At 47.6% G+C, this 20,077-nt stretch overlaps 5 protein-coding genes across 5 annotated transcripts; 2 read left to right on the forward strand and 3 right to left on the reverse strand.

Annotated features, from left to right (window-relative positions):
- Positions 1 to 230: 230 nt before the first annotated feature.
- CTRU02_210141 (C6 transcription factor) lies at positions 231 to 2,288 on the reverse strand (the record flags this gene model as incomplete). The annotated part of the gene is made up of 1 exon (XM_036733641.1): positions 231 to 2,288. One exon carries the CDS (start codon positions 2,286 to 2,288, stop codon positions 231 to 233), a length of 2,058 nt encoding a protein of 685 aa, XP_036574617.1.
- Positions 2,289 to 3,855: 1,567 nt separating this feature from the next.
- On the reverse strand, positions 3,856 to 6,103 carry CTRU02_210142 (Oxygen-dependent choline dehydrogenase 4; the record flags this gene model as incomplete). The annotated part of the gene is made up of 6 exons (XM_036733640.1): positions 3,856 to 4,611; positions 4,688 to 5,245; positions 5,311 to 5,533; positions 5,613 to 5,768; positions 5,817 to 5,906; positions 5,982 to 6,103. 6 exons carry the CDS (start codon positions 6,101 to 6,103, stop codon positions 3,856 to 3,858), a joined length of 1,905 nt encoding a protein of 634 aa, XP_036574616.1.
- Positions 6,104 to 8,191: 2,088 nt separating this feature from the next.
- On the forward strand, positions 8,192 to 10,384 carry CTRU02_210143 (fungal specific transcription factor domain-containing protein; the record flags this gene model as incomplete). Its single annotated transcript, XM_036733639.1, has 1 exon — positions 8,192 to 10,384. The coding sequence occupies one exon, from the start codon at positions 8,192 to 8,194 to the stop codon at positions 10,382 to 10,384; it is 2,193 nt and encodes a 730-aa protein (XP_036574615.1).
- A 189-nt stretch (positions 10,385 to 10,573) lies between these two features.
- Positions 10,574 to 12,328, reverse strand: CTRU02_210144 (DUF1446 domain protein; the record flags this gene model as incomplete). The annotated part of the gene is made up of 2 exons (XM_036733638.1): positions 10,574 to 10,585; positions 10,634 to 12,328. The coding sequence occupies 2 exons, from the start codon at positions 12,326 to 12,328 to the stop codon at positions 10,574 to 10,576; spliced, it is 1,707 nt and encodes a 568-aa protein (XP_036574614.1).
- Positions 12,329 to 13,257: 929 nt separating this feature from the next.
- On the forward strand, positions 13,258 to 14,900 carry CTRU02_210145 (major facilitator superfamily transporter; the record flags this gene model as incomplete). The annotated part of the gene is made up of 4 exons (XM_036733637.1): positions 13,258 to 13,455; positions 13,506 to 13,534; positions 13,588 to 14,668; positions 14,730 to 14,900. 4 exons carry the CDS (start codon positions 13,258 to 13,260, stop codon positions 14,898 to 14,900), a joined length of 1,479 nt encoding a protein of 492 aa, XP_036574613.1.
- Positions 14,901 to 20,077: the final 5,177 nt, after the last annotated feature.

Here is a 20,077-nt window from a genome sequence, read left to right on the forward strand (position 1 = left end):
AATGCCATTGTGAGATTACGAGAAAAAAAGACAATTCCGAACATGAGCGTCACAAAACTGTCAAAGACATATATGCATTTGCCCTCCCTTTCTCACTTATCGCCAGACGCCAGGCACGAAACATTGGTATCCCTCCCTCATTTGCCCCCCCCTGGAAGCACAAATACTAAAAATGCTAGACTAACAACCACCCAGACCATATATATACCCGATTCCGATCGAACTTTCTCTCATGTCAACAGCACAGGGTGGCCGAGGACCTTGAAGCACGCCGCGAGATCCCACGACTCGTCAATGGTGTCGCGGCGCGCCCAGACGTTCTCCATGACGGCAAGCGCGGCCGTGATGGAGCCGAACACTTCGAGGGCGCCCATCTTGCCGACCATGTCTCGGAACATGCTCTCCTGGCTGGGCGTGGCGAGACAGCCGATGACGCAGAACGGCCAGACGACCGTCCGTAGGCAGACGGGACCGTGGAGCGAGTCGAGGAGCTCGATTGTTGCCGTCACGCTGCTGGCGGTCTCGGGGCAGGACGGTTGCCATCCGGACACGACCGTCGACAGATAGGTGAGGGCGGCGAAGGCCCAGATCTTTGTGTGGATCTTGGACGCCTCGACGTCGTCTCTGGTCTGCTGGCTCCGGTACAGCGTCAGCGGGTCGGGGGGTAGCCGTGTGGTGTCGACGTGCGTCGGGTGAGGTGGCGGGTAATCCGTCATGTTGCACGCCCCGGCCCGGCAGGCGAGTTCGTCGGAGCCCATTAGCTGGGGGCACTGGTTATCCATGCACGCGATGCCTTCGCGGAGGGCGAGCTCGAGGCAGGCCGCGCGGGAAACGAGATGGGTCATGGATAGCGACCCGGCGCGGCGTGTTTCCTTCTTCCACGCGTCCAGGGATGCGATCTCGCCGATGAGCTGGAGGACCCAGCTTTGACAGCCAAAGTACTCTTCTAATCTCAGCCGTGGCTCAATCTCGAGGCATTCCTCTTTCCTAGGGCTGAGTAGGTAGTGGTGGTAGCCTTGCAGCTTGGGCGGACGCTCGAGGGTGGTTGCGGAAACGATGTCGAAGTACAGTAGCGACGCCGTGAAAAAGCGAAGAGCCGCCTGGTCGGCGCTCCACGGCTTGTGTGAGCCCGGTGGGAAGGGGATGCCCTGTAATAAGGGGATAGCCATGTGAAGCATTGTAGGGTCCCAGTCTTCTGGCCGCAGCAGGATCTGTTGGAAAACGATGGTGGCGGCGTCCAGATGCATCTGCCAATGGTCGTTGGAGGCCAGGGTGACGTCGAAGATGAGCAGCTGGACGATGCTCTCGAGCACGCGACAGGTTTGGCGGAGCTGGTTCTGCACGCCGGTCTCGTTGATGGCGGCCATGTCGGCGCGGAGTTCCTTGAGGGCGAGATCTAGTTGGTGTTGGAGACTGGCGACGCTCCTTACCCTGCATGGCGTGTGTTCGACCTGGGCGCCGTTGAGGACCACACCGAAGAAGTGGGACGAGAGGCCAAGTGCGGTGTGATACAGGGCCTTGTTGTGGTTGAGGACGTTAAGCAACCAGCCACGGCCGCCCTCCAGCAGCGCGGGCTTGTAAAAGGGGAATAGAAAAGGGAAAACATAGTCGAGGTAAATCATAATGAAGCCTAGGTTGGAGTCGTCCGGGAATGGTTGGGTGGGGTCCGTATCCGGAGACGGCTTCAACGATCCGGGGCTAGGGTTGTTGTTCCAGTCTGGGGTGTGCTGCCGCATCTGATTCGGCGACGAGCCCGGCACGATCTCGGAGATGGACGACTTGACCGTCTCCATGTGAAATGCCGGGCTAGATGAGTCCCCGGGAGTGTCGTGAACGGTTGACGGACTGGCTGAACTGACCTCCTTGGACGAGCCGCCATCGGCACTCAGAGCGGGGACCGAGGGTACGTGCTCGCCATCCGAGTCGTCGTGATGGCCGTGACCGTGGGCAAGACCACCTTCGACGTCGAGGCTCTGAAGATACTTCCTTTCGCGGCGATTATTCGCCTGGACCTTGACCTGCTTCTTGAGGTGGTCGGCCATCTCCTTCTGACGCTCGCCGCCGTCCATCCAGTCGGGTTTGGTCTCGCTGTAGTAGCAGGTGATCTCCAGCGAAGCACAGCCCTCGCAGACGGGACGAGCCTCATCGCATTTCTTGCGACGCAAGCGACAGGTCCAGCATCCCTCGGAAGAGCGAATCTTGGCTGACGACGACATGCTGGACTTCAACCGCGACCGAAAGCTGGTCGGGAGCAGCGTCGAGGAGGAGTCCTTATTTCGTGAGAACATGACGCGTATCGCAGCCGTCTATCGCGTTAAGTGTTCTCAGAAAAGATTTAATCATCAGTGAAGGGGGGCTCAATAAGCCTCGAGATATAAAATGCAGCAGTAAACGATCAACCGCTCTTTTGTCAGCGAAAGTCGTCGTTGTCGTTCACTGCGCGGCTCATTCCATGCGACAGGAAAGGGTTCAACGGGATCAGTGCGGTTGGCGGTTGGCGGATCAGTGCGTCAAAAGTGCAGCCAACGGCCGGATTTGTAATCCACTTAAAAGTGGAGATCGCCATACTGCGCATTCTATAGGCCTCTTGAGGGGCAAAAGGGGGGCGGGGGCATGGTGGCTTGGTTTTGATTAGTGTACAACTACTGCTACTATGTACTCCTGACTCCCTACACTACAGAAGGCCTGCGCATCTGGTGGCATTGACGTCTTTGGACGGGCCAGTAAAGGAGAAATTGGAGACCAGCAGCAGTTTCCATCTTTTTTTTTTTTTTTACCCCACTTTCCTGCTCTGATTGATTATAGGAATTTCCCCCCCTTTCTGATCGATAAGCGACGGTAAAACTTAGAACCCTGGCTCAGGGCTGAACTCAAATTCGCTCTCATATTGAAACCTTACTTATAACATTCCGGCTTGGGCGGGCGACCAGCCTTTCACTTGGGTTTATGGGTAGCCACTGGCTACATCGGACGAATGAGGCTGTCATAATCTCCACGTATCCTTCATGAGATTAATAAATCCCTACCCTTTTTTTCTAACGGTTTCTACACAAACTCTATAAATACTCTTACCACAGTACTTGACTGACAGGGCCTTCGGGAGTTGCAGCCGGAAGCGGGACATTTCATGAGATCCAACCGTGTTCGGTTTCCCTATTCGTAGTTTTCACTTTTTGTTCTTAAATCTACCTTAATTTCATACACTGGCCTATTACAAACCGGACCCTGCCGTTCCGAAGCCGAACAGTCGTACGTTCTCTGTAGTTAGCTGGCTTACCACAAACCCCGCTTTGTGGAGTGAGCCAATAGATCACGTTGGTCAACTCAGGTGTACACTCAGTCTAATACACAGCGGTACCCCTGTTGCCTCCTTGGTGTTTCTAAAAAAGCACTACGAAGAGGGGTGCTGCTCCCTAATATCCCCTCTTGGATATTGCTCAGAGACCTAGAAGCAAATGCGGGCTCACTTGTTATTTCGTTAATTGCAGCTTGTTTCCTGGGGAAAGAGCCTGCTCATTTCACAAGGCTGACATGACCTGCACTATTGAAAACTTGAGGTACAGAACTTTCTTGCGAGAACTAACTCATTGAGTTTGCCGTTCACCCGGATGATCAAAACTAAATATTTACCGCGGCTTAATCAAAAGTGAAAAGAGAAACAACAATCCGTGGTGGAAATAGTCTGGCATGAAAAACTAAAAGATGCTAACTCAACTGCAAAAAGCAGCAACTATATATCAAGCCCTATGCAGAAACACAAACGAGTGTGTAACTCTGATAGCTTCATATATGAGATTGCTACTCTAGTCTCGTTTCTCACCCAGCCACACTCCCAGTCATCCCACGCCAACCACTTCAGTTATCTTCCAAGATAGTCTCGTACGCCTTTCGCGAAATCGTAAATGTTGGACCGTTTGGCATAGCGCCAGGGGCCCGGGGCAGGACGGAGGCATCGACAACGCGCAACCCGTCAACGCCATTGACTCGGAATTTGGAGTCGACACAGTAGTCTTTGTCACCAGCGGGGCCCATGCGGCAGCTGGATGTCGCATGGTGGCTGAATGCCGTGTCCTTGATACCTTGCCTCATGTCGATCTCGGGGTCCGGCGAGATCACCCTGTACGGCACGCCAACTTCGTCAAACACGCCCAGCATAAACTCGATTCCCTCAACGAGGGACTGCAGATCCTCCTCGCCCCGCTGAGAGAAGTAGTTGAAGTTGATCTCCGGTGCCTGTCGCGGATCCGCGGAGCGGAGCGTTACGGTGCCTGCGGCGTTGCCCGCCTGCATCTTGACGATAGGGGTGTTCCAGTCATTGGGCATCAAAGTTCTGTTGGAGTACCCAGGATAAAAACCTGCGATGCCTCCAAAACCGGCGGAGCTAAGGTAAAAGAGATCTGTGTCGTTGTCCCAGCTGACGCTGCTTCGCCAGGCCATGTTGAACGTCCCGCCACGCTGAGTGTACGGCCCGGTTCGGTTTGCCTGCCAAACCACGAAACACGGATCCGAATCGTCAAAAGCGTGGGTGCATGGGTAGTTGGCGGCTTCAACCCATGGCTCCTCGGCTCGAATGTGAACAGGCGCCTCGTAATTGTCCTGCATGAAATTGCCCTGTGAAAAACGTCCGGTTAGTTTGGGGGTCTGGCAATGAAACAAGCGATTTGAGTGCTTATTCAAAAGAACTTACTACTGCGGGTAGGTCGACAAGAACAGGAATCCCCAGGCTTTCCAGTTCTTCAAGTGGGCCAATACCGCTAAGCTTGAGAATCTGAGGAGTGTTGAACGTGCCGCCTGCTACAATGACCTCCTTCTTCGCTCGAACCGTCCTAGTCTCCCCTGTCTGCGAGGCGTTGTACCTCTGGTCAGCCGAGTATAGTCCCTCGCCCAGCAGATATTCGACGCCGTAAGCCTTGGGCTTCTTGCCGCGGCCACAGTCTTCAAGGAGGACTTTGGTCGCCAACGAATGCAGGCTAACGGTCAGAGGGTGTCCGGCAGCAACGACCTGATTAATGTAACCTGCCACGCCACTCCTACCGCCAGTAGTAGGAGAAATGGCTGCGGGGGTGAGAAACAGGAAATTGTTCTCATAGCGGTCTCTGTCGATCCTGTTGAGGTCGCGAAGGAGCAGCTCGGCCATGTGCTCGACACCGTCAACCTCGATGCCTTCAGCCTGGCGGAACATTTCCTCTACGAAGAGCGCTGCGTTGGGGGATGTCAAACCGCTTGTTGAGTTCCCCATGCTCGACTGCGCACAACAAGGATCAAATTAGTGATCCAAAGTCAAGCCAAGGAAGGCGAATGTGTTCTTACCTCGATGTAGCCGTCAAAACCATGACCGGGTGTTCCCTGGGGAACGTACGTGCAGTTCTCGAGATCCATAAGGTGGCGGCGCAAATGCTGATGACTCCAAGTCTCGTCTCCGGTGAGTTCGGCAATGTAGTCCCATTCGTTGTCAGGTGCCCATGCAAAGTTCATGGCATTCACCTGCGCGCTGCCGCCCAATGTGGCACCACGGGGGTAGTAAATACCTGCACTAGATTTTCAAAACAATGTCAGCGTCAAAAGATACAACCATTTCATTGTCGCTCATTAAAATAAGATAGGTGGCTTACGGTACTGCATCATCAGGGGGGTTCAGGCCGTAATAGTAAGACCCGTTGCTTTGTCTATAAGTATACTTAGGATCACGCCGGGCTTGGGTCTCGTTTTGATAATGCTCGACGAAGAACTGCCAGGAGTGACCCGGAGTCTCAGCAGCACGCGCAGACCTGGTTTTACAGTTAGTAAAAGTGGCATCGGTGGCAATTGGCACTTACAGGAGCGGGAGCAATTCAAGCACATCATCCGAGCTGTCACCGCCGGCTTCGATTAAGAAGACTGAGTGTCCACTCACGGCCAAATTGGCTCTATGCTTCGCTGTTAGTTTACAATGCGCAAGAATCATAATTGTAGCCACTGCCTCTCAGGGCATGAAAACTTACGCAAGCGAGCCGCCACCTGGACCTGAGCCAACGATAACAAAGTCATATTCGTCGACCGGAGTCGCGGCCGTAAACGAGCCGGCTAACAGAGCTGCCGCAATTAAGGGTAAAAATTTAGCCATAGCTATTTCGTTCTATGGTGTTCTTGCTGATGTATCTATCCTTTGAGATGGTCTTTTGGTCTGTACTCACCTTAGCGACGAGCAGCAGGGGGTTCTTATACCTCGAGTTGTAATGATTCTTCAAAATCAGCATCTTTAGTTACACGGGCGGATTGTTCGGCCTCCCGAGTCCGGATTGATACATTTCGACTTGGCAATGGTAGTCGGTCGGAATTAACTCAAAATCGTGTCAGCCGATGACGGTGGCTTGCCCAGCATGTCTCTACGACCGCGTAAGCCCCCCCACGCCGATGCAAGAATGAGGACCATCAAAGTTCTAGGTTGTACATGCCTAAAGAGCCGTCATGCCCATATGAGCCAGTTTCATTCGAGTACGGTATTAAACTGCAGGCCGTCGCTAACGCCGGACGAGACATATCTTCGTAGAATGAGCTGCAAAGCCTCTTGGACTGATACTGCGCCATGATGCCAAGATACGCCGTCAGCCTCGCTGGTCACGGCCAAGACAAATAGATACGTAACCTCGTTGAGGTCTATGAATTATTTTGGTATGATCTGATGCTAGATGTGGTTACTCGGGCAATGCTTCGCCTTATGATACTGAAAATGGGGTGGGCAGTGTGATCAGATCCTTGTTGAAGCTGCTTCATCTTTGCTATGATAGGGTATACTGCAAGTTGAGATCTTTGTGCACAAATTCAAATGTTGCATCAACATTATGCTAAATGAATATTGGCTATTTTGCTTCCCCGGACTTGGTAGCCTGCTGTTGACTATCTTGGTTGTACTACAGCTGCCTTGAGACCGGCACTGTTACTTGGATAAAGTTACACAAGAGGAATGTAAGACGTCTCCAGAGAAATCACATATCGAAGTGCTAAGTATACATGATAACGGTAGCTATGGAAGAATGATCGCCTCTTTCTATGTTATCTAGAAAGTGCCACAGCTTCAGGTGAGCTATGGCGATACCAGTCTACCTAAGTCGTTTAAATCGCTATGATTTACGAACCAGATTAATTTCTTCTTAAATAGAAACATACACGTTCTTATTTTCTATACTTGGTAACCATGGGTGATTTGATGGTTGGTGGCTCATATAGGATTTCTAGCTGGCAGACGTAAGATCGATGCTAAGAGACTGTTGGAATAGCCGGAACTCCGGGTTGAAGTGGCTCCGTCGCCGGCAGTCCTGCCGGCACCCGGGCTGCCCACGTGACGGGCAGACCGGCTGACGGCTATAAGACCAACAGCCACTTCCTCCAGCACTTCTGCTGGAACTTCTTCCAGATACAGACACAGACAGAAATACAGACCAGTTCCCCCATCAGTTATCCCACTTCACGGGTATCCTGTGATACCAACAGAGACTTACGCTAGAGCCTTGAACACTCTAACATCGTCATTCAATGTAGGCAACCTGCCCTAATTGGCATGTCTCTGGTAAATCTACTACCTACGGATCGAAACTGTGGCAGGGCAGGGAAGTCTCCTTCATCATGCTATCTACTGGGTTGACATACTTGAGGGTTACTTTAAACCATCCTTCAACCTTGCTCCGACTATCATATGGGTACTAGGTGTTTGGTGTATTCTTGTAGAAAAGCAACTAGCCAAGCACCGTGTAAAAAGAAACAATAAAATCCATCATTGAATATGAATCTTTATTTATTTTTGATCCATGCGACAAGGCTGCTCTTAGTTTCTATACCCGCAGTCCCTTTTACACCAAAGTCTGATACTTCTTAACATAGGTCGACTGCTTTGTCTTATCAATCATGGCAAATACAGAGCAGGCGAGTCAAGTTTAATACGTTCGACACTCATGTAGCTACTCATTTGGAACATAAATCATAAAATCATACTTGGAGCACGCAGGCGATTTAGATGCCTGTGGCCGGTTATATGACCCACTAACGGGACCGAGACCGGGAGGGTGTTGAACTAAAGACCCTGTTTCCACTCCCTGGTCTGGGGTAATCTCCTCACCTCGGGCCACTCACCTTCGTCATGACACCCACATACATCCCTTCAACGACCAGCCAAGACCGACCCCGTTCTATGTTGAATTCGCATTAATCGAATTCAATGCCATCCGGCTCGGCTGGTAGGACTGGCGCATGCCAGCGCTGCCACCGCAGAAAGGTCCGATGCGACCGTAGTCGGCCGTCATGCGCGCCGTGTAGCAGGATCAACGTGCAATGCACGTATGCAGCGAGGGAGCACCAGGTCGAGCTCCGGCGACAAGACGTGGAAAGATTAGAACAGCGCATACGAGAGTTACAATCTCAGAATGAAAGTCTTTCTGGAAGATTGGCCGAGGCTCAGCAACAACAGATGGAACGAACCGGCAGTGGAGACAGGCTTGCGACACCAGCCACCTCGTCAAGCCTCGGTCTCCCAACAGATGAAAGTCGAGCCCCTGCTGGCAGCAATGAGATAGCAAGCCAGGTTATTCATCTTTCTCTCGGTGCTGGTGGAGGAAGGGACTTTGTTGGATCGACGAGCGGCTTGTTTCTCGCCAACTTGCTGCAATCGCATAGTCAATCCGCCGGCCCTTATCCTCATATTGGTGGTCAAGCGTCAGGATCAACAGCCACTGGAGGTGGAAGAACAGGTAGTCTGGTACTTAACGCAACTTCTAGTCTTCCACCAAGAAGCATGGCCGCTGAGATCCTTGACGCGTATTGCAGTCATGACCGCCTTTGCTACCCCTTTCTGTCTCCAAGCGCACTCGATAATGCTTTGGAAGCCGTATACAAGGCGGAAAGCCCTGAAGCCACTGACCCAGTTGACGGGTTTATCATCGATATGGCCTTGGCCATTGGAACTGCGCAAGTGTACAAACTCAACTGGAACGGCATATGGGACGCCGAAGTCCACTACAACCGCGCCTTGACGCGTCTTGTGGACGTGACAGCCCGAGGTGGTATTACAGCGCTCCAAGCTCTTCTGCTTATTTGCCAGTACAGAATGGGAACCACTTCGCACGATACAAGTACCAGCGTATGGCATCTCATCGGCGTGGCTGCCAGGACATGCTTCGAGCTTGGTTTACACAAGGCCTCAACTTATGCTCTGCCTCAGTCTCAGGTTGATAGCGAGAGCGATAACCAATCCAGACTTGAAGACATGGAGATCAAACGGAGGTGTTTCTGGTGTGTTGTTTCTATGGATCGTATTGCAAGTCTCATTCTTGGGCGGCCGTTAGCCATTCAGCTTGATGACATCGACACCGAGCTTCCTCACGTTGAACCTATTACAACCAGTGTGTCCCTTCATCAATCTCTATCCACAGCATCTTTCGGTACGCCGGAATGGCAATTGGGGACTGCGATATTCGTCCACATAGTGAGATATCGACTCATATGTGGCAAGATTCTCAATTCTCATCACCGAAGCGCTATCAACAGAGAGACCAATGTCACTTACGAAAGCGCGCGGGACGCATTAGCCGAGGAACTTCAATCATGGCGTGCGGGGACGACAGCCCTGCCGCTCATCCCGGCAGAAGCGCTTCTCACATCTCCAGCGAGCAGGTCCAGCTTTCGTTCGGAAGAGTGGTACAATCTGCTGTATCATAATGGCATCTTGATGCTATTTCGCCCCTCTCCCTCTCTTTGCGATGCTTCTCGGAACAGCAATGTGCTGCAACACATGTTCGACTCGTCTCAGGAAGCCATCAGGCTGTACGCCGACTTACACCGGTCGAGGAAGATCAACTACTCCTGGGTCACATTGCATTCCATTTTTATTGCCGGCTTGTCCTATATCTATGCACTACGCAACCACCTTCAACACATCCAAAATAGGGTACTGCCTAATGGAAACACTGCCAACGCTACCTTGCGATCAACTCCTACGATTAGTCGTGTGGTCAACGACACACGAGCGTGCTCAAAGGTTTTGGTAGCTCTATCAGAAAGATGGGCCATGGCACGAAACTGCTCTGAAGTCTTTGACCGTTTGAGTGATGCGGTGGTTGCAGACATTGTCGAGGCTCAAAGTGGGCAAGCTCAGTCAACAAGCAACCCTACTTTTCCCACTCAGTCCGCCGAAGTAGGCCAGCTGCCACAGCCCGAAGACATGGGCCTTGCGGATGCCATGTACGGACACGGCACAAGTCAGGGCCTTGTAAACATGACGGTCGACGAGACACTCCGGGATTGCTTTGGGGACTTGCAGAATATTTACTATGACCAGTACAACGGTGATGCAATTGCCCAGCTATCACAAGATTGGCTCTTTGGGTTAGGGGAGACCCCAAGTCGGTATTTCTAAAATCTATAAAAACAGAACAACTTGAAAGTATTACACTACCGCCCTTTATCAATCTATGAGTCCCGTCATATCGAGCCTCTTTGAAGAAAACTCCGCGGGACTTCGACGTATTTGCTTCGTAAGTATTCCGCAATGCCCTTGCCCAAGCCGTCGATCCTGTCCGAGGACGCAATACCACCATTCAGGTTGTCAAGAATGCGACTAATACCGCGTTAGCTTTATAAATATTTCTGTAACGAAGGCTACTTACAAGTGGACGGCGTTGAGACCGGGAAACTCTACACGTTCCACTCTTCTGATCGGATTGTTTTTGAACCAGTCGTCGCCTAACAGCTGCTTCAACCGCGAGACGCTCATCAAAGTTCGAAGCCACGGGTATTCGTCGTCATGTCGGACAAAGAAGCCAACATTCGAGTTGTCGGCCTTGTCGCCGGAACGAGCATGAACGATGCTTCCCAAAGGAGCGAAATCTGTCGGCCCCAATGAAAGTATATCTATCGGTTCTGCAGTATCTGCGGATGGGCGAACCACTTTGTATGTGGCCGTTTCTTGCGGCGGTTGAATGGCTATCAGTTCTCCCGTGCCTAGCAAAACGCGGTGGTCGATGGCCGATTGAGGTATAAGTGCAGGGAACATCTCCATGAACGGCTTCGGGTCCATGGTCCGGAAGTCTAGCGACATATGGTATCCTGGGTAACTCTGCATTCTCACAGCGTATATAGGAATCTTGAACCTCATAGCGGCTATGTCTTCTTTCCTTCGCGCCTGCGCAAATACCCGGAGTTGCACCGTTCCCGCCTGCTGAGAGCTTGGATTTTGCACTTGTGTACCATACTGCTCCATACTTAGCCTGCTGAAGTTGCTATCCTTGAACATGTACGTTAGTTGGTTCTTCATCATCGTAACCTTCTCATCTACGTCCAGACCGTTAATATAGAACGTCGCCTCAGCTTGGTATCCGCCTTCCGCAGCGAACATGACCTTCGTTGTCGGTGGAGGAGGGAGACCTTTGACGCCCCAGACTCGCACACGCTCTTCGTCGAAGCCATTCTGCTCCTCAACGCGAACTTGTGACAAATCTCCAACAACATCCGGGTTGAGATATAGGTGGCCTTGCAGCTCGTAGAGTAATTGTGCTGTGACGGTGTGGCGCGTGATATGCCCACCCCCTTCTGCGGTCTTGCTAATGACACACTCACCATCTCGACTGATTTCAGCGATGGGAAATGCGAGATCCACCAAGTCAGGCAGAAAGTCCTTGAATCCTGAAAAGTTTGCGCCGACGACGTATGGACCGCATTCTATCAGATGGGCTGCAAGTAACGCGCCGGCAAGCTCCTGGTATTGGTTTTGTTTCCAGCCATAGTACCAGGCGGCAGCACCCATGACGGGGGACGCGTCTGTACATCTGCCAGCTATGACGATGCGTGCGCCGGCCTTCAAAGCCTCGACAATTCCCCAACAACCGATGTATGCATTGCCGCAAAAGGGCTTGAAGCCCCAGTCATTGAGAGTGATCTCTGGGTGGTCGAGATGCGGGAACGTCAAGTCTTTGCCCCTTGCGTGTCCAGGTAAATCGGAGACATCGTCACCCAAGATCGCCGCGACGATATTCTCGGGGTACCCTTTTCGTGTGCACAGCGCCTTGATCTTCTCGAAGAGCGCTGTTGTATTCAGCGCACCGGCATTGGTCACAACTCTGACGTCCTTTGCTAGTATGTCATCGATGCACTCTTCCAACTGGTCGTAGAAGCCATTCTCATATCCAAGATTGGGGTCGACATCGCGTTTGGTAATTGCGTTCCAGGCGATGTTCATCTCTGAAAGCCAATCGCCGGTGATCACCTGGACGTTCCCGGAACGCACCATGCGCGCCATGGCGTGTGGATGGTCGCCTGTTGCACCGGAGACATTTCCGATTCGAATAGGTGGTTTCTCAATCATGATTAGGGGCGTTTAAGAGTGCAGTTTGGAAGCTAGGCGACTGAAAACCAAGATAAGCCGTGATGTAAGAAAGGCACACAGCGGACTGATATCTTTGGTAGGCAAAGGAAATGTCACGGAATCGATTCGCGTCGTCATCTCCTGTACCGCCGATTGCGGGCGGAAAGCCGACAAACTTGGCATGATAGCAAGCCGATGTGTTCCGGTCTTTAAAACCCCATGTTAATCTACGGAGTCAGAGCATAAGATGAACACAAACAGTGACGGATTTCGGAACATGTCCGAAAAGCCATGAGGATTATCAGTCTCCAAGCAAAAAAGCAGAAGCAAGAAGCACAAAGCTCAACACAACGGGCGCGGGCCCGAGGCCGAAAACCACCCCACATCTTCCACCACCAGTTTTCCACTCACCAACCGGCAAATGCAAACGCACCTTGAACATGCCTATAATTCGTACATGATTGGGCCAGCCACAGAACATCACAAAAGACTTGCATGTCTGGTCCACCACCAATGTTCCGATCCACTGGAGCTGCGGGGGATGAGGGGTTGGAGATTCGGGGAACGGCGCCTAGGCGGTGATCCTTTGGCGTACGTGGGGGCTATTCGCCATGTCTTTTCACCCATTCTCGGCTTTCGGCGCCGTAGGCCGAGATGCGGTCTTCACTGCGCGATCAACTCACAACGCCAAAGTGCCGTCACTCTGGAACAGGATCCCCACTAGAACTTGAGCAGGGTGGTAACCTCCACAGGAATCGCGGGCCAAGCATGTCAAATCTGGGGTTGTTTGCGGGGAAGAGCCTGGGGAACAAATACAGTCTCTTCCCTTCCCAGGAGCCTGGGAACAAATTCTTCTCAGTTTCTTCATTCTCGACTCCTGAACTCCTCTTTGCGGTTCCTACTCACGACGAGCATTGCTAGCCGGGAAGATGACGAGCTCTACGGAACCAAGGCCAGAGGCTCCTCAGCCTACTGCTGATATAGAGAAGCAGCAAACTCTACATCAAGAACATTCCCACATCATGGATGAGAAGCCAGTTGCTACGGCGGTTGACTACTCCGGAGCCGCAGCTAAGACTGATCCGGAGGAGATCAAGCTTGTGAGGAAACTAGACCTATGGATTATGGTCAGTCTTCGCAACTCCCCTCCCCCAAACTCTATCTAATAAGCGCATAGCCAACGCTTTGGTTAATGTACTGGCTGAAGTGAGTCAACTCCCCCCCCCCCAACCCACTGTAACTCTCCGCTGACAGCCTAGCTATCTTGACCGCAACGCAATCGCCCTTGCGCGGCTCAATGGTCTTGAGAAGCAACTCGGCCTCACCAGCGTGCAGTACTCCACCTGCGTTTCTATTCTCTTTGTCGGATACATCCTTGGGCAGATTCCCAGCAATATGATCCTTACGCGGGTGCGCCCATCTTGGTACATGGGCGGCTTTATGATGGCCTGGGCTGTTGTCAGTGCTTTAACGGCTATTGTCAAGGACTACACAGGCCTCGTACTTACTCGGTTCTTTCTTGGTGTTGTTGAGGCCCCGTATTACCCCGGAGCACTCTACATTCTGTCGATATTCTACACAAGAAAGGAACTTGCGACGCGGATTAGCGTTTTGTATTCCGGCAACATCTTAGCTACGGCATTCGCAGGCTTGATTGCTGCTGGCGTGTTTAACGGGATGGAGGGCGCACGCGGCCTCGAGGGTTGGCGCTGGCTGTTCATACTTCAAGGAGCAGTAACCTTTGCTGTTGCCATGGTGGCTTGCTTCACTCTACCCGACGAGCCCCTTACTACACGCTGGCTCACTCCCGAACAGCGACAGCTTGCCCACGACAGAATCGCGCGCGACACAGTCGGCAGCCGCTTACAGAGCAGCACTTGGGGTGGGCTCAAGGAAGCCTTCGCCGACCCGAAGGTGTGGGTTTTCATCTACATGCAGCACATGCACCTCGCAACCAATGGTTTCAAGAACTTCTTCCCGACCATCGTAGAGACCCTCAAATTCGACACCACTATCACCCTGGTTCTGACCTGCCCTCCTTATCTCATCGCTGGCATCTTGTCGATTGCATGGGCATGGAGCTCTGGCAAGTACAACGAGCGGACTTGGCACATCACTATTTCGAAAGCCGTTGCACTGTGTGGGTTTGTTTTAGCTTGTGCTACAATGAATACGGGCGCACGATACTTCGCTATGGTGGTCTTCACTGTGGGAACATATGGAGTTAACAGCATTCTGCTGGGTTGGGTGGGAAGTACATGCGGCCAGACGAAAGAGAAGAAAGCTTCTGCATTGGCTATTGTTAATACTAGTGCCAGTATCAGCTTTATCTGGACTCCGGTAAGTGTAAGCCCCTGTTACAACACTTTTCTGACATGCCTTATTAACGGCACGTCTTTAGTATCTGTGGCCTACCTCTGATGCCCCAAGATACGTCATCCCGATGGCTAGCAGTGCGGCGTTCTGTGTCGCATGTGCTGCAGGTGCCTGGTTTATGAAATGGATGCTTGTCAGGGAGAATAGGAGAATCCGGGCCAGTGATCAAGAGGCTACGCTGTTCTACGCATATTAAGGAGCCGAGAGGGTCATGGAAGCTTCTTTTTAACATAACAACCACCTTTGTCTGAGGGCAATAATTTAGAACATGATTAATGGAAACCATAACGAGTAGCTTGAGGAAATTTCCAACCAGTTTCTTTTGTAATAAACTACTTGTTTCTGTCACTCCAATTCAAGAGCCTGTTTACGGATTGGTCTTGGAGAGCTGAGTTATCGTACACTTAACCTACACGAAACAGTCATGTTGTCAAAAACATCGGCTTCTCTCAAATATGCCATATTTCTCCATTATGAGCCTCAGCAAGCACAACATAGTTTCTTTTAAAGGGTAGCATTCTGGCTTTCACACCGCGGGGCTTTAACTTTGGTAGACACTTTGCCAAGTCGAACAGACTAGGAGGTTAGACATTGCCATGGTCACGAGCCCTGCATAAGGTAATTGACAGTTCTTCGATTGGAACTAAAGTACTGGGCTCATATGACTGTGTGTTCGAATCATGTTCGACGGATGGTCTGCGGTGTCGTGAGTCACAAACATTATGAGTAAACTACGATTCATGTTGGGCTTTTCATCCAACCATTAAAAGAATTTTGAGTTGAGAAGACTAATAAGTTCATTTTAGCACCAACAGAGCTGAATCAGATGCGAAGTCATGAGTGGAAATCTTGATCGTGTAGTGGAAACGGAGACTCTGCTAATCTCGAGCAACAAGTTTTGCGTAAATTTGTGACATTCTCTAACAATGTCAATAAACATGCATTGGTAGACGCTGCAAGTAACCCCAAGTTCTCTGGAACCCAAGGCTGTTTCTGAATTAGGAGTTTGACATCAATATACGGGGGCACTGTGCGACAAAATGCCGTCAGAGTCTGGGCGATGGAAGCAACCTCAAACTGAACAATGAACCGGGCAGGGCTTTGACCAACGTGAGTGCGCAGCATTCCCATTTCGGCTTGTAGAGGAAAAAAAGGCACATCGGGTTAGGGTTCCGAGAGAGTTTTCTCTGACTCGCGACGACTTTCATCTAAGGCACCTCTATCGTAATCGCGTCTGTTGGATAGACAAGTCAACCCCAGTACGAAACGTTCGGGAAAAGGAAGGGATAGCCGGTTTTCCGAGATTCTCAAACAGACCATCTCTTTTCATCTCAATTATCATCAGACGGAAGAGAAGCCTGAGATCATCAGGCATAAATGCCATCAAGTCTGCTATTGTGGTGGAAAGTAAGCCAAAACTTTCGTTAGAAGACTTTGTACTCGAAACGACAAAAGATGGCTCAGCAAATCAGCAGTCGTGTGGCCGAATGGAAAACAAGAGCCTTACTCCGTAGTTACTGCGTAGAAGAAGCTAAGAAAATGTACGTGTGCATAGGGGGCAAGTTGAATTACACGTGAATTTGAACGTTTTTAGTTACAACAATCGTGGAAATTGGTAGGATTTTAGGGCTGGTTGGCATGTGAACGCTGGTCCAAAGACAGCTCGCATGGCAGCGCACACTACGTCGGGCATGTGGCTGTTGCACCTTCAACAAACCCATCTGTTGCGATTGAGTAGCGGTATCAATGGTGCAAAACATACTGACTTTGGTAATTTGTCAATTCGATCATAGGGGCTTCCGCGGACGATGTCAACAAAGTGATCATTGTCCAGGTCATGCTGGAGACGATTATCAGGATATCCATGTTTCACTGAGACTATTCGGGACTGTAACCCTGCTGCTAGCGGCAACCTTATCTACCAGTTAGTTGTAATGCGGGTTAGGTACGGCAGTCCGCAGGGCGCACTGGGTCAAAATTCAAACATTGCCTAATTAGGATGCATAAACGAGATAAGCATATACTACCTGTATAGATAGTTAAGCTTCTTATCTTTACTATGTAATTATTACAAATTTAAGCGAATTCTATGTTTCGTATACATATATATATAGAGTTTTACGGGACTGTATAAGAGTATATTCTTAATTCTTAATAATAATATTTACTATATTTTATACGAATATATCTTTAAGGTACCTTAAGCAAGCTAACCTAGACTACTTTTTAGCAAAACTGCTATAGAAGTAGAAGACGTATATATTTTATTTAATCGATTTATCCTAAGTATAAGAACCGGACGAAATCGACCTTATAAATACTAACGACTTCGAAACTCTAACGGCTACGATTTTATTACGTATACAACTTTCTAATACTATAACCAACCCGATTAAACAAGCACTTTATATACTAGATATATAGCTAGACAATAGTCTCCTTACTATTCTTATTAAAGGCTTAGAAGAGCGTATAGCTAGTATCTAGTAAACCTAGAAGAAACTAGTTTTAAACCTAACTATAGATATTATTATTTACTTATAGCTTATATCTTTCTATATTATAGATATAGATAGAATCTCTATTTAAATATATACTTAGGTTTAATCTATTAAAAAGTTTATTAAGAAGTTATAGTTCTTATTAACTTCTAAGTTTACTTTATATATAGATATAATAAGTAAGGTCTTAGTAAAGTTTACATTTAAAAAGTAATTCCTTAACCGAAACTAAAAAGCAATACCTATTACTTTAAAAAATCTTATAGATATATATAAGTTTCGTAAGGTAGTATACGAAGCTAAAAACCTTTTTACCTTTCTTTGCAAAGCCTTAATTACCCTTAATAAAGACGTTTATATTATTATACTTATTTCTAAAAGTTAAGTAGATTTACTTATTACTAAACTATAAGTATTAAAAAAGTTACGACTAAAATAATATATACTTAACATAGTAATAACTAATATAATACTTTTACTTACTATTAATATATTTACGAAAATGCTTACGCTTAAACCTCTAACTTAAATTTAAACTTAAACTAAACGAAAGCCTTCTTTTAAAACATAAGAAGTAATAAAGCAAAAGAAAAAAAGAATAAAGTTATATAAGCATATATACTTATAAGTTAAGTAGCAAAGCTATATAAACGTTATTTAGGAGGATATAACTCTTAAAGGAGGTAGCTAGGAAGATAAGGAAGAAGACGAAATAGTAATATAATAAAAGGAAATAATCGTTTAGGTATACTCTATATACTTAAGTTTTATCTATTTCTAAACTATTATTACTTCCTAATAGTAATATATAAAGTTTATCTATATTAATCCCGTAGCTATAAAACTATTCTTTTACCTATTTAATACCTCTATTTTGTTTTAGTAGTAAGTAAAGTTCTAGTTAAATCCTTGCCTTAATATATTCTTTAAGACGTTACTATAGGAAGTTATATACTTTAATATATAGATATTATATACTGTAAAAGTTTATAACTAGTAGAAAGGTTTATATAGGCTTTATAATACCTTTATAAACTTAAAAGACTTCGTACGAAAGGAATTAATCTAAATTAAGTTCTTTACTTCTAAGTAAGTTTTAAAGTTTTTAAATCTTTACGTAATCGATTAGCTAAGTAAAGTCTTATACGGTTTAATAATCTAGATAATAATAAAGTTTCTATAGTTAACTAGAAATAATATATAGGCGACTTTTTTATAAGTAAATACGATAGTTATTCTAAAGTTAAATAAAAAAAGTAAAGTCTTTACGGATAAGTAGTATAAAGATAAATAATAAGGCAATATAGTTAGAAAGCGATTAGTTATAAAATAAACCTAACGCTTATAATCGATAGAAATATGCTTAATACTATTAGTAAATAAATAGATATAAAGGTAAATAATATATACTTTCTAAGTTATAGACTATGCTTAACAAAGTTAGTTCTACTAGCTTTTAATCTTAATATTATAAATACTTTTACTAAAGATCTAATAGTTACAAAACTAAATAAGAACGTCTTAGCCTAGCTATAAAAAGGCTTTTTTTATACGGTCTTATAATAAATACTAATAACTACTAGCAGTTAAGATAGTTTCTATACTACGGTCTAAACGAATAGTTTATAGTATAATACCCCGTAATAGAAGTATAGATAGATATTAAGCTAATATAGAACAAGCTATATATATAGAAAACCTAACGTAAAACTATATAATATAACGGGAGTATATATCGATGCTAGTATATATCTTAAACCTAAACGGAAGTAGTTTATTATATATATCGAGTAACTATATAAAGTTTAGACCTAGCATAGTCTAACCTTTCCGCTAGTATTAAATCTCTTTTAATCGGTTTATAACTTCCTCGGGAAAAACTATACGATATACTTTATATAAGACTAAATAGCTAATAATATTGTTACGATAGTTGGAATACGGAGTCGTGTGGCACTTCCAGCTACACGCCCGCCAGGCTGAGAGGCCCAAGCCTCCCAGACCCACGTGACAAGCCAAGGGGGAATATCCCCACCTTCTAGTCAATAACACCACTTTCAACTATCATAAACCATCGATTAGAACCAATTTACTATTATTTGTTATTAACGAACGGAATTCCGTTTCACCCCCTGTAAAACCTATACTAATCAGTAGTAAACCTTATAGTTGCTATTAATTTAGTTAACTTTATAATTACTACTTTGCTACGGATAAACCGTAGATTAGCAAGGTCAATACTAGAAGAGACGACTTCTTAAACTAGATACCTAAGTGTTACGAGCAGGTCAGGGCAACCAACTGTGGCACAAAGCAAAAGCTTCGGTAATGATGACTCCGGCATCATTATCCCCTGTTCTGCACTATATAGCTACGCCGGCCAGGCACCAACTGGTTGGGCCGTAACACTAAGCCTAGGTAAAAGTAGGGATTTCGTACTAACGAGAGAAGAAGCGAGAATAACTAGGATCTATGGAAACTAGTAGAAGAAAGCTTCTTTTCCTCGAATCTACTAGCAATCCGATTATTTAAGTAACCTAGGGACTGCTATGCTTACCTTAGGCGGGATAAGGTTAATCGTAGCTAATTATCGCTAGCAAGAGCGTTCTATTACGCGTTTTTAATTACTAGAAGAAGAAACCTACCGAATCGACAGTCTTCTAACCTCTTTACGCTATAAAGGCGAAGATTTACGAATCCTATAAGGGATAACAACTTCCTTAACTATAACTATCCCCTACGCGCAGTGCTAATTACGAGGCGCCTGCTAGTTTCTTAATAAATCCCTAGACGAGGTACCAACCGCGAGGCGCCTACTATAAGAGACCTCCCTACTAGAAGAAGAAGAATACTGTCACAGTTCTATGAACAG

The sequence above is a fragment of the Colletotrichum truncatum genome (assembly GCF_014235925.2).
Source record: "Colletotrichum truncatum strain CMES1059 chromosome Unknown Contig_0006, whole genome shotgun sequence".
NCBI lineage: Eukaryota > Fungi > Ascomycota > Sordariomycetes > Glomerellales > Glomerellaceae > Colletotrichum > Colletotrichum truncatum.